Source organism: Engraulis encrasicolus, unplaced genomic scaffold (genome assembly GCF_034702125.1).
Source record: "Engraulis encrasicolus isolate BLACKSEA-1 unplaced genomic scaffold, IST_EnEncr_1.0 scaffold_159_np1212, whole genome shotgun sequence".
In the NCBI taxonomy this organism is placed as follows: domain Eukaryota; kingdom Metazoa; phylum Chordata; class Actinopteri; order Clupeiformes; family Engraulidae; genus Engraulis; species Engraulis encrasicolus.
This window is the reverse complement of record NW_026945120.1, coordinates 25,061-39,901: the sequence shown is the minus strand read 5'-3', so window position 1 is coordinate 39,901 and position 14,841 is coordinate 25,061. Positions and strand designations below refer to the sequence as shown.

The 14,841-nt window shown below is 42.9% G+C and overlaps 1 protein-coding gene across 1 annotated transcript; it reads right to left on the bottom strand.

Moving 5' to 3' along the window:
- Positions 1-557: 557 nt before the first annotated feature.
- Positions 558-1,784, bottom strand: LOC134442432 (caspase-1-like). The gene is made up of 3 exons (XM_063192601.1): positions 1,094-1,784; positions 965-1,009; positions 558-865 (listed from the first exon to the last, which is right to left on the bottom strand). Exons 1-3 carry the CDS (start codon positions 1,125-1,127, stop codon positions 558-560), a joined length of 387 nt encoding a protein of 128 aa, XP_063048671.1. The 5' UTR covers positions 1,128-1,784.
- Positions 1,785-14,841: the final 13,057 nt, after the last annotated feature.

The following is a 14,841-nucleotide window of genomic DNA, read 5'->3' as shown; positions in this document are numbered from 1 at the left end:
TATATTGATTTTTAGAAATATCTCATCAATATCATCTTTTCAACTCTCTCAAGCTTGTAAATAGTAAGAAAAAATATGAAATATCCTTTAATGTATTCCTCTTGTTTGTGTTTGTTCCTTATTCGAGTTGCTCAATGTAACCTAACCAAATCGTCCATATTTTCTATATTTACTTGACCTTGTATGCCTTATTGTTATGTCATGTCTTTGTCATCATTCTTTTATTGCAATAAACAAACATACTGATATGCTGGTGTTTCTGGCCAGAAATATGTCCACCTACGTGTCATGCTATTGCCCTTTACATAATTATAACAATTCCATTTTATTTTGTTCATCCGGTATATCATTTTTTTCATGGTTATATTTCATTTTGTTATAATTTTAAATAAATTCTGGAAAAAAAAAACAATAATCGTGATGATCGCGATTCCAATTTTGACCCAAATAATCGTGATCATCATTTTTTACATAATCATGAAGCCCTACCATTACTGTGTGAATGGCCATTTTCAAGTGAATTTGCAATCCCTTAAAATTATTGGAAAACTCCACCATCAGTCTGATTTAGCCAGAATGTGGACTGGCCACTCACCAAAGAGGTCTTCAAAGAGGGCAGGATCCTCTTCTCTGAGGAGAGAGAGAAATCTCTGACAGGCTGATTCACCCTTCCTCCACAACATGTCAACAAGGCACCTCACTTGGTCCCGAGTCACACAGTGTTTTTGCAGAACCTCATCTTTCTCCCACATCCCAATCACAGCAGGCCTGCCAGAGATGCCCTGCTGAAGGCCATCCAGTACAGCTTTCAGAGAGGCTTCACCAATCCTGTTGATGAGCTCCCTGCGAGCCTCAGAGACTCGTTCTGTGAAGAAACATTTTTCATAGACTCAGGAAACATAGAGGTCATCGAGACGTGGTATTTGTAGGTTTTGTAATATTTTGTGATGTTTTTGTTCTGTACCTCTGGCTTTAGGTGGAGATCCCGAATGTGTCGGTTCTTCAGTGCCTGTGTAGAGACATTTTGTTTAAATGTTTACAACACCTCGCCTTGAGAATATGCATGTTCATAAACCATTGATCTTAATCTTACCAGTTGCCCCAGGACTGTCCTTGGTTTCCTCCATGTCTCTTTGGGTGTCCAAGAGGTCTTGAGAGGGGCTCTCCTTACTGCCAATTAGAGATGATATTTCAATTAGTTTTCGATTGTGGAATGCTATTCTGTCCTACAATGGTGGAAATTACAGCATGAAGACTCTAGTCTAGCCTGACTCTCGCCTGCACATATTCTATCATTGACTCAAGCCATGGGCACTAGGATTGGGAGCAACCGCCACGTCAGAGAGTGTTGAATGTAATTTCTTCTTAAGCATATTTCTCCACCTTTATTTCCCCTCTTTATGCGCCTTGTAGTACGGTCTAGCACCACTAGGAGGAGCAAATTCAATTTGCAGCCGCTAGCAAGTACCTTTGTCAGTTGACGTCCCTGTTTGTTGGTCCAAGGCGGCCATATTGATCAAGTCAGAACGTGAATGTTGTTGGACGTTAATCAAATTGTGTGGTAAAATACTAGCCTGATAAACCAGCCTAAATGTGAGATAGGATGTGTAATTTAGCCTGGCCCCGATGAACGATATATCCGAAGATTGTTGATGAGGACCACCGATTGTCTTTCAAAACGTATCTGTGCCTAAAGGCCAATGCTCTGACCAATCAGCGCAACTGACAATTACTACCATCAAAGAACGTGGATCCACATAAAAATGGCAAAAAAAAGTCCTTCTTAAAAATGAATGAGTGTAGAACATCTTCCTGAACACGTTTCTACAAAAACCTCGAGTCTAATTAGAGCTGACATCAAACGATAGCTGTTCAATCATTCTTGTTGTTGTGCTTTCCCCAGCATCGCAAGTTTCGTTGTCACTCCCTCAAAACCCTGCCCGCCTTGATTCAAAACAAATATTTGCGCTGTGATTGGTTTGCTAGATTCAGGGCAATGTGGCATATCACTTCAACCGATCGATGCTAGACCAGTGGTAGACAAAAAAAAATGCCGTCCAGCGGGTGGCGCTAGTTTACTAGGCTAATAAAATACCTTTGTTTTTATTTGAACTTTGCTAGTGGTTAAATAAACATGACCTGTGTAAAAATGACACGCTGATTTCAACCGACTATAGCGTGTGTCCAATATTCCTTTAGAAGTTAAGGCCTGCTCCACAAACGCTCTGTGAAAGGTTAGGTTTAGGGATGGTTTTGATCAGGGCATGATTTCGCAACAAATTAGTCAATCCCTGCTTATTCGTGGCTCTTGGCAAAAGTAAAGCAGCAGAGCCATGGCTTTACGGACGGATTAAGTTTAGGGATGGTTTGGTAAGGTTACAGCAGAGGCTTTTCCGCGCTTAGCAATAAAAATGGGCTGTGGCAAAAGAAAATCGCAGACACGTTGGAAAACTGTGCAAACCTCGTCACAAAACTGCATGAAAGTGCTTTACCGTTGCATTTGAGGAGCACAACTTCACTTGAAAAGGCAACGCCACACCAACACACAGAATGCACTGCTGTCAGCTTGCAACGAACTTGGATGTGACCCTATCAATATGGCCGACTTGGACCAACAAACAGGGACGTCCAACTGACTACAGTCCGCAGCCAAAAGTTTCTCGCCGCTAGGGGCGTCTCGATTTCCAGGCTAGCAAAATAGCATTGGATGTGGGGGGAACTTTGAACAGGACTGGTCGTGCACGTCAACGCGGTCAGTGTGAAAGACTGAGAACACATCACCCTAGACTCGGGGGGTAACACCACTGTCTTCTCGCTGCCACTCCGCCATGCTCTGGTGAGTAACTGGCATAACTAGTCAAAAATACATGACTTGAATTTCAGAGCATGCTCTCAAAATAGTTAGGCATGACTTGAGCTGCGGGCCATTTTTTATGCGATATGTAGCAAAGCTCATTTCTAATAAACGCAACCAGGTCTGTGTGACAGCAAATACATGTGTCAGATCGCCATCAGACCTAGTAGCTAGTGCGGGTGCTAGTTACACGTATGTGGATGATAACTACAACATGTGGATAAAAATAAGAACTCAATTGTGGCAGGTCCGTTTTAGCCACCTAGATGGGATATTTTTTTAAACCGTAATTTTGAAATGTGCTTTCTAAAACTCTGTTTATGAGTAAACGAGATGCCAAAACCAATGTGCTTTCAAAAATATCCATATACGTGTAAACAGCTTGTAAGTGTTTTAAGTCTTGCCAATGCCTTGTGTTGATTAAATAAAACAGAAGACTCCCCACTTGGGTAACACCAGAAAACAGCAAAAGCAGTCAGATAGTTACCAGGGGAATTAAGATGCAACACCTGACTGTGGATTACATCATATAGCATAGTTGTACATCATAACATTACAATCAATAACAACAAATATGGCATGCACTCTCTCATGAGTTAAAATACAAACAAACAGCAACTCATTCAGTGGTATGACAATTGGCAGGGAAAGTAATCTCATCGCCCCCTGCTGGCGACATTCCAACCCCATGCATCAAATGAATGGGTTTTTTCTTTGAAAAATTACATCTCGTCCCTGACAACAAAGTAGGAAAAGTGGCAGTCATATAATGTGCATGTTGGCCCGTTTGATCAATTGATATTAAAGAACACGCTCCCTCATGAGTTAAAATACAAACAAACAACAACTCATTCATTGGAATGACAATAAGGTTTTCATATCTTATGTTCTGTCGGCAGACAAAAATGCCAGCCCTGCAAGTAGAAACAGCACACAGAGACAAAAGACAAAGACAATTGGCCATATTGCATACAGCCAGGGGGCATTTGCCTGGAGGACCATTGATGATTTTGGCCTGGCCCTATCCTCAAAGCTATCAGTCCTCATACCGCTACAGCAGGCCTATCCAAAAGAGTCAGATATAAATAAAGCATTTTAGATGTTCAAAGAGGGGATGTCTGCGCTTCAGCCTTGGTGGTGCTCACCGTCGAGGACAGCAGTATGAAGACAAGCTGGGCTACTTCTCAGTGACTAGACCCAGAGATGACTGGAGCACTCAGCAACTTTTTTAGAGGTTTTTTATTTTGGTGCACAAAATGACTGACGTTTCGGCGCACCTGCGCCTTCCTCAGAGTAAAAAAAAAACCTCTAAAAAAGTTGCTGAGTGCTCCAGTCATCTCTGGGTCTAGTCACTGAGAAGTAGCCCAGCTTGTCTTCAAACCATTTTAGATGATCAAAACAGCTCATATTAGAGGACTAAACATGTTGACACACACAGGCTTCATTGTCTCATCTTCATTAGGGAGTGTAGTCAGGACACCATTCATGTAGACCATAGCTCCCCTTGGTATAAACATGCATTCATGTAGACCATAGCTCCCCTTGTATTGGTATAAACAGGCATTTTGCACACAACTGTTCCAGTGTGCACTCACCCCCTCCCCCCTGCCATGTTGCACTTAAGAAACAGTGATAACCTTCCCACCTTAGCCTCACATTACAACACCAGAATTAAGAAACACTGATAACCTTCCCACCTTAGCCTCACATTTACAACACCAGAATTAAGAAACACTGATAACCTTCCCACCTTAGCCTCACATTACAACACCAGAATTAAGAAACACTGATAACCTTCCCACCTTAGCCTCACATTACAACACCGAAATTACTAGGAAAGCCAAAAACATCACCTTTGACCCTACATATCCAGCACACCATGTACTGTATTCTCGCTCCTAACTTCAGGGAGAAGGTACTGCTGCATCCCATGCAATACCACAAGCCATCCGCCATTTGAATATGCATACAGGACTTTACAGTCACTTCACTACCTGGCCTTCTCCTGCTCTGTGTTGGCAAACCAAAGTAGGCTACATTCCTAGCAACTGTACTTTATACTGTTCACACGGCTACAATAACATAAACTTGAACCCCTCTCCCCCTGTGTCATTGCAGTTATTCATTTAATCATTGTAATGATTGTAATCTTTATGCAAGCTTTTAAAAAATATATACAGTACATCGTCACAATATTGCCATAGTTAAAATCCTAAAACTATTAGGACATTAATTTTTGCCCCTATTGCCCGCCCCTAACACACATACACACACACGCACGCGCACGCACGCACGCGCGCACGCACGCACGTACGCACGCACGCACGCACGCACGCACACACACACGCACACAGACAGACAGACAGACACACACACAGAGAGACACACACACACACACACACACACAGGCCCGTTTCTAGGATTTTGGGGGCCCTAGGCAAAGGGGTTGTCGGGGCCCTAGGGCTTTTTTTTTGGGGGGGGGGGTAGGGCTCCTGACGGGGCAGCCACGGCGCCAGAATTTCTGTTTCGGATGGGCCAGACCATTTTTGGATGGCACTTCAGTCATTGTCACATACTGTAGCCTACCAATACAACATCATGTCACATGGAAACATAACCTTAGACAGTGTTGTGGCTATGCAGGGCAACACATGCATGAAGGCCAATGAATGCATTAAGAGCACGCATACACCAGCATTTTTTTGGTGAGGAAATGCAATCTAGGTATTATGATAACTAGTCCCTCCAGTTCATTTTATGAAACTTTATGAAGAAAGACCTGGGAAAATATAGCCCATTCCATTCAGTAGGCTCATCTCAAATGAAAGTAGGCCTATATGGCCCAATCAGGGTTTTTTTTTACCCTACCACGAAAATCATGATCTGCGGTGCCAATCACAAATAAAGAATGGTCTAATCTTTCCAACCACTTTGAGAATCTAACCGAGGGTAATCCGTTTGTGCAAAACGAAATATTGACTCGTAAAACAATAGGCGTAGCCTACAGTTCAGAAACTCAAGGCTGAGAAACGAATGAGCAGGCACAGTGGGGTTGGGGGGATGTGATATTGGTAAGCCAGAATTCTGTAACCAAGCCAAGGGGGCTCTCCCCGACTATATAGCCTATTTTTTCGTATTGCATCCATCACGCACTTGAAAATACAATCCAAATGTTTGTGTTATTAGTAGTACCGCAGCAAACACGAATAGGCAGCGACCAAGGATCACTGAACAACCTCCGCGGTTGACAACTGTGTTATAGGGACCAATATCCCGGTGTCCTTACCTTGCGTTGTCTTGACCGCAGAATGTATCCCAGAATGTATCCCAACCTCTAACTGTAATCCACGCGTTTCCACAATCATGGTCCCAAATTCCAATGTGTAGCCTAATCCCACGTAATAGCAAGAAATGGACTATTGTGCTACAATTTAGCTATCCCACTCATCGCACTTGTGACTCCTGTTATCCGATAGGCATTACATTGTTCATTCGTTTCTTCTTGCGTTTGTCCACATCCAAAACAGTTCCGTGTCGAAAAAAGGTGCGTTATTGAACAATCGACGTTTGCAGTGCTTACAGCACGTGGATGTTTTTGAAAACATATGTAAACTGTAGCCTAAATGAAGCATCTCGCTGTCTGTGCGATGTCAACTGGCCTGGGACAGTCTGGTGGTTTGGCAGCAGTACAGAGAGTAGCCTGTGTCGTCTTCAAGATAAACTTTTATTATAAAAGCAACTGTCTCCAAAAATGTAATGTAAACTGGCGTCTGCGTAACATCCAGTGAGAGAGATTGTGTCGCTCCATTTTCAGTTTGTATTTGCGTGGAATATGATGCTTGAACCAATTGGAAGGGGGGCCCCCTCCAGATGGGGGTACTTTGACTAAATTGTCGATGCGCTCGCTGTTCGGCAATTGACATTTTCACGTTGTCGCTGATGCAAACCTATTGGAAGGGGGCCCCCTCGAGCAAGGGGGTATTAGGGAGGCGCTGTCGCTTCCCTCGCAGCAGAGCCCTTCATACAGGCGACGGTGCCATATTATGAAGCTATTTAAAATCGTCACTGCTGTTGGGTACATAACCTGTCGTCCTTGGGGGCCCCACCTACTCGGGGGCCCTAGGCAACTGCCTACATTGCGTACCTTAACGCAACGGGCCTGCACACACACACACACACACACACACGTACACTGTAGCTTCACATACCTGTGCTTAGATGACATGTCTTCATCTCTGAATTCAGGTAGGTCGCCATCTTTTGACTTGTCACTCTTCAAGGACACCAAGCTCTGTGCAGATGACTCTGGTGTCTGTGACATGACTCTGTGGAACAGAGAGAGCAACATAAGAGAGAGAGAGAGAGAGAGAGAGAGAGAGAGAGAGAGAGAGAGAGAGAGAGAGAGAGAGAGAGAGAGAGAGAGAGTCTGTTTTATTGTAACTCATTAAATGTCTTGGTGATGTTTGCAGTCTACTGTACCTGCAATGTTCAGGTTCAGGTTCAAGTCAATGTGTCCAGGGATGCACAACATCCTGACATGAGCAGTATGTTTATGTATTAGATTGACTCTAATTAAATAACGTGTAGAAACTGTCAGTAGTCAACATTCCATGAGTGTTTTTGTTTTTGTCTTTTATGTGGTGGTGTGGGTTTTTTTGTTTAGTGACTATGGATATGCATGTGTAACATGTAAGGTATAGTTTTGAATTACTTGGAGGTGTGTATTACGTATTATGTGTTATATTTTGAATGTGTAAGGGTGGGATTTATTAAACTATGCTCTTTCCCACTCCTTTTCAGGTGTGTTAAGTGGAGTTTCCCTATTGATATTATTTTGTATTGTTGACCTAAATGCTGTTTCTCTAATTTGTCTCCCATAACATCTGAAATAAAGTACATCAAATCAAAGCAGATCAATCATGACCTCTCCTTCAAGTCCTTTAAAATCCCTTGAATGTAAGGCGACCCGGTGATGACCCGAATGACTTTGAACTTCAACTTGATCTTCATTCCGAAATTGTTTATAATCCAGGTGGTGTAATAAACCCAGGAACATTATATATCATTGGAATGCTTAGATCCTCAGGAACACACCTATTGAACATATTTTATGTGCATTATTATCAACTTATTACACAATGTCACCTTTCAAATTTGACCCTCCCAAGCACCCCCCGCCTGATGTCTCCCTACCTTCCTAGGATGAGTGGACATCTAAACATGAACATATCCTTATCCCCAAGAACAAAATGTCTGTTACAATCCAAGGTTCATGAAAGTGTATTCTTTTTTTTACTTTATTTCAACCACAAGTTGTACAACTCCACTCAAACTAAACCATTTTATTGTGAAAAATAAAAAAAACGGTCACGTTTTTTTCCCTCAAGAATTGTGCTGTTTTTGCCTACACTTCCATATATTTCATATGATCAATGGTATTCCACATGATCCCCAGACCCTGCTGATTACGTGGGCACAACTTGAGTGGCTCTGTGACATTCCCGCCCTGAAAGACAAGCCTTAGAAGAGAAGTAGGCAGGTCATGTGCTTTGAATGACTGCAGCTCCCTCAAAGCAAGAGCTAGAAACTCCATTCAAAGACTGGATGATAGTCTAGAGTCCTGGTTTTCAAATGAGTGTTACACCCAGGGACAGAGGAATCTCAAATCTGCTCAAGAATGCCCCTTTCTTCCCATATTTTTACTGTACATAGTATACAGTACCGTACAGTACAGTACAGTAACCTCTCTGTAATACTAACCAAAAGGCATATCCAACTAAGTCAGATGACTGTAGAACGCCTAAAGGGGTAAGCTGTCATTTGAGACCATCATGAGGCTTCTAGCTGAAAATGTTCTTGAACAGTGAGACCTTATTTGTGGGGTGCATTTTGACTAATCAAAAGGTCTACAATAAAACACATGGCAAAACGCATGTGCATATCCACACATAATTGTCTTGGGAAAGGTCATATATAGCTGGAAAAATATCTCCTTTGACAAACAGCTTCTGTAGACCTGTGAGTAAGAATCAAATTTGTTTCCAAAGCAAAATGTATCAGCTAAACTCCTGAAATGTAGTAATTTCCAAGAATTTCTAAAACCGCTTGTCAGAAAAAAAGATGTTCAAACCCCTGTATGTCCTTGGCAGTACATCACAACATCTTCCTGTCACTTTCTGATTCTACAGAGTCTCTACTTTCAAATGGTACCAGCCACTTCATGATAGGTAAAAGTATGCAGGCACAGGAACCATCTACGTAGACATTGTGCAAAACCTCAAAAAAACTCAAAAATAGCCCTTCCTTTAAGACACCTTATTTTCCCCTCAGGATTAATAATTGATACTCTACTCTACTCTCTACTCATTGTATAGGCCTAATAATATAGAGGCACAAAAGATCCAATTATAGTTCAAATGAATTCTTTTTCTAGTTTTGAATGTGTTTTTCTGGACAACACCAGTCAGATGGGCTATACAGCCAGGGCCGGATTAACACTTTCTGAGGCCCGGGGCTAATTACCCAGATGGGGCCCTTCATATCATGTTCTGACTTTCTGTGATTAATCGCGATTAATCGCATAGCGCGCAAAACCCAAAAATAATAATAAATCATAAATAAAATAAATAATAAATAAAATAAAAATATTTTTTAAATTAATAAAATAAAATAATTAATAATAATTTGCATATGTTCTGTGTAGATAACCCATGTAGATCTAATATAATATTCCACAATGGAAATGTAGGCTATTTGCCAACCTATCAGTCTAAATGTAGTAGGCTATATGCCTATCCAATGTAGGCCTACTAATGAAACAAATTATTGCATACAATATTACACTAGGGCTATTTAAGATTGTAGGCTACTGAAACTGATATATTAGAAATTATAAACTCAAATTAGGATGGTCTACATGGGCCTACAAGAAAAAAAAAAAAACTTGTCACTTAAAAAAAACTATATGTTAAAACGGCTTGCCATAGGCGTGCGTCTGTGAGATATGTCCCGCCTTCTCTCACTGTCAAAGACTCCCACCTTCTCTCTTATCTGTCGCTATTTTTAAGGTGTTTCAGCGACTAGAAACTAATTGACTGTCTGTTGGCAATGACAGCAATTACATATTTCAAAACAATCACGTTGACATGACTAACACTATCTTAAATGCTGACGAAGTCGCGAAATCATAGCCTACCATGTTGATGCAGCCTACTATGCACGCGCAGCGCCAAGTACGTAGATACCAAAAGGTTGCGTGAGGAATGTAATATCTCGCGGTTCGCTTTTTGATCAGGGCTTTAGTAAGTCCGCGTGGCGTTATTGACAGCTGATAGACAGCCAGCACAACAGTACCCTTTTCATGCTGACCGTACAATAGACTAACCTTGTGAGCTGCAAACGCGAGCCACATGCTGCTCGAGAGGTAGGACCAGAACTGTGTAGCCTACCGAAAAAATCTTTGCTGGTGGTAGCCGCTACAGCAGGCTGACTACTCCACAGGTTGGTTAATTTGGATGTTTTCTGTAATAATTCTTTGGCTCTTTCCTTTTTTATTTCTACTAATTTTCGTTTTTTTGCTCCGCTCTCCTGTTTCCTATGGCTCGACATTTTCGCTCGTTTTCTTTTTTTTTTCTTCTATTATTTTTTGTCATTTGACATTCCGCGACCGGAGGCCCCCCCTAGCGGTGATGCCCGGGGCTGCAGCCCGTTCAGCCCATTCTTTAGAGACGGCCCTGTATACAGCAGCAGTCAGCTAAGAGCAGGAAACAGGTCCATATGAAAATTTGAATATGGAAAAATGTTGCCTGGTCTGAGGAGTCTCAATTTCTGCGGTGACACTCGGATGGTAGGGTCAGAATTTTGCGTCACCAATATGAAAACATGAATCCATCCCGCCCTGTATCAGTGTTTCAGGCTGGTGGTGTAATGTTGTGGGGAGATACGTAGTACTACCAAAGAGGGTGCAGTAATAAAGAGGAATCAAAACCCGCCCACCCAATGCAAAAGAGAGTGCAAAAGTGTGGTCTCCTAAGTGGGCGTTGTCCCCTCCTTCTTCTTCTCTTTTTGAGGTGTTCGCACAAGAAATGTGCTACCGTCATCTACAGCGCTAAGGGGACTCCATTTATTCTCAACCTCAGGATTCCGAAGGTCTCCTAACCGAAGGTCTCCTAAAGGGGCGTTCACATGGATACCAGAAAAGAATTAGAATGACGTATCTCTGTCTATAACATCTCTGGTACTAGGCTAATTGAGAATTCTTGCAATGCCACAGCCTACCTGAGTACTGTTGCAGGCAGTTAAGGCAGCTCTGCAAGCAGCCAAAGAGAAATAATAGCCTACAGCACCAGAGACCCTGGTGGCAGGAGGACACACAACAATAAATATCTCCTCTGGCATTTGAACGTTAACCACAGTATTGTTCTCAGACGACACCAGAATCAAAAAGACCAGATTTTTATTTTATTTTTGTCTTTTTGAACTAGTGCACTACTGTGAGTTTAGGACAGAGGTGTCAAACGTAAAAGTTAATCCGTAAGGTGTTCGTGTTTTGGTTACATAGAAGGTGTTCGGGTCAATTTGACCCGGGCATATAGAAAAATAATGAAAAATGAAAAAAAAATCATAGTTCATCTTCATCCTCATGTTCCCCTCACCCTGCATGTGAATTTCTGTTTATTTAGCCTACATTTTGAGAGTGGGAGATACAGAGAGATAAAGATAAGGAGACAGTGAAGAAAGCTCTCGGATTGAACCACTAGTGCTCTTATCGTGCAAGGTTGAAACATTGATGCACAACTGAAGGACCGAACAATATCTGCACTCCTTTTTCCACATACTTCACCCTCTGCCTTGTCTACTCAACATGTGATCACTGTTGTATCAGAGAGTTTAGAAAATATTGATGTATAAGTCCCCCAAAGTGATACCGGTCTAAATGACCCGGAAACACCTCCTCTGTTAGAGAAATGTACAGGGGGGGTTAGCAAGGGGGAGTCACTAATTATTATTTTTTTCAGATTCATATTCCTCACTGAAAATAAGCCAAAGCCATGGAATATCAGTGTGAAAGAATAATAACTGATATGCTACTATTTTTCTCCAGCCAAAAACTGAAAACAGGTCAAAATGACCCGAACACCTTACAAGGGTTAAAGTAAATTCATGGTGTAAGTCCAACACTAGCACATGATATTTCATAGTAGCTGTTACACACTGTAGCGGCGCTTACGGGCGGGCACTGAATAAACCAAAGTTCAGGCGCCAGACAGGCCTTCAAATCCTGTCACTAAATTATAAGCAAGCTACCGTCAGCAAGTAAATAATAAACAAACAAAGGACAATAAATCAAGATATTAAGCCACACGTCTTTATCTTCACCACATCAACCAAAAACAGACGTGCATTCGATCACCATAATAAAACATACACACCAGCCGTGCCGGTTCTCAACAATATCAAAACGTACAATAACAGTCCTCGGACCAAACAACTCGCTCGTCAGCGAGACAACCCCAGAAACTCAAACAAAAGTTGTCAGTGTGTGTATGAAGGAGAAAAGAAAAAGGATATCAGTGTTTGGATGTAGGGGAGTGCGTTATGTGCGTGTGTGCATGTGTGTGTGGTTGTAGGAGAAGCAGAGCGAGGGTCCACTGCAGCGTGGACTCAGAGCACATTATTACTCCAAGGAAATGATTCGGACTCACAGGTTTTTCTGGAGTGGCATCCAGCAAAACCCAGCTTGACTGGCATCAGCCATTTTGGATATAGGGCTCTACAAAAAATTCCCCACATTTTTGTGAGGACCACCACAGCTCATTTTTTTATTTAACCTTTATAGATGACAAATCCGGTGAGAAACTAACCTTTCCTCTCCACAGTCACGGAACTTCCATAAAAGACCCAACTATATATCCATTTCATTAGTTTTTATTCCATTCCTGTGAAAACAGTCACACACATAACAGACCTACGTACAGTAACCAAACACACAGCCAAGCACTATAAAACCTCACATCCGCGCACCCAAAGGAAGGATGAGAGAGGAGGAGAGGACAACACACACACACACACACACACACACACACACACACACACACACACACACACACACACACACACACACACACACACACACACACACACACACACACACACACACGCTGTGCAATAATCGGTATGATGTCTTGTGTGCCTATTGTGTGTTTATTTAGCCTACAGTATGCTGCTAGACACCTTCATTTCCTCAAGGAACCCCTCTCTCATGCGCAACAAAATGACAAGAAGCATACGCTATGTTTAACTAAAAGCAAATAATACCACGGAGATGTTCGCTTCCTTTGATACACGTAGCGTCTGTGTTGGTAGATTTTTTTGTTGGCCTAATGATTTTTTTTCACATGCACGGCCATGCAAGGTGGCATCCAATGGCGTGGGCTTTCCAACTTAGTTGCACCAGGACTTAGAACATTTCAGAGGCCAACTGACAGCTACGCTCACACTACTGTGACAGTCAGCTCTCCTCCTCTGCCCTAGTCGCCATTTCGTTCCACAATCTGCGTTAGTCCAGTTATTGAATCAGGCCCTCGCAGCTTCAAAAAGGCAGCCTGTTAGAGCAAGGTTCTGTGTCGGTGAATGCTAGTAATAATAACATGCCTAATAGTGACGTTAAAAAATTTGTAGTGGTGGAGCAAAAGAAGAGCAGAGGAGGAGAGTTGCCTGCCAGAATAGTGTGAGCTGCGCATAGCTGACAGTTGGCTGGTCGTCTGAAATGTTTTCAGTCCCGGTGCGCGCAACAGCATGGACTTGCCGCTGCTTCGGAAAGCCCACGATGGTAGGCTACGTCATGACAGTGTTCATGGGTAATGTAGGAAATATCGCCGTTTTAACGTTCATCATACAAGCAGCGGTTTACCGTTCATAATTTACTACTGGGGCGCTACTAGCCAAATTGGCGGGTAGGTCATTTTTTCTACTAGCCAAAATGGAATTTCACCAGTGTTTGCAATACATCCGGGCAGCTCTCTCTCTCTCTCTCTCTCTCTCTCTCTCTCTCTCTCTCTTTCTCTCTCTCTCTCTCTCTCTCTCTCCCCCTCTCTGTCTTTCTCTCTCTCTCTCTCTCTGTCTCTCTCTCTCTCTCTCTCTCTCTCTCTCTCTCTCTCTCTCTCTCTCTCTCTCCCTCTCTCTCTCTGCCAATGAGGTGCTATGGCAAGACAGCCGGGCAGCTCTCTCTCTCTCTCTCTCTCTCTCTCTCTCTCTCTCTGTCAAGGAGGTGCCACGGCAATACAGCCGGGCAGCTCTCTCTCTCTCTCTCTCTCTCTCTCTCTCTCTCTCTCTCTCTCTCTCTCTCTCTCCCTCTCTCTCTCTCTCTCTCTCTCTCTCTCTCTCTCTCTCTGTCAAGGAGGTGCCACAGCAATACAGCTGGGCAGCTCTCTCTCTCTCTCTCCCTCTCTCTCTCTCTCTCTCTCTCTCTCTCTCTCTCTCTGTCAAGGAGGTGCCACGGCAATACAGCCGGGCAGCTCTCTCTCTCTCTCTCTCTCTCTCTGCCAATGAGGTGCCACAGCAATACAGCTGGGCAGCTCTCTCTCTCCTCTCTCCGCTCTCTCTCTCTCTCTCTCTCTCTCTCTCTCTCTCTCTCTCTCTCTCTCTCTCTCTCTCTCTCTCTCTCTCTGTCAAGGAGGTGCCACGACAACACAGCCGGGCAGCTCTCTCTCTCTCTCTCTCTCTCTCTCTCTCTCTCTCTCTCTCTCTCTCTCTTTCTCTCTCTCTCTCTGCCAATGAGGTGCCACAGCAATACAGCTGGGCAGCTCTTGAGTGAACAACACAAATGACTTGATTCACGACATTGGGAAATATGAAAGCATTAGTACAAGTAAGTTTAGCCATCTACAATATATTTGTCCTTGCACATAATGCAAAATAACTCATCTAACTCACGTTCACATGCAGCAGACACACATTGTTTCATCAGAGCGGTGATCCTTGCATGA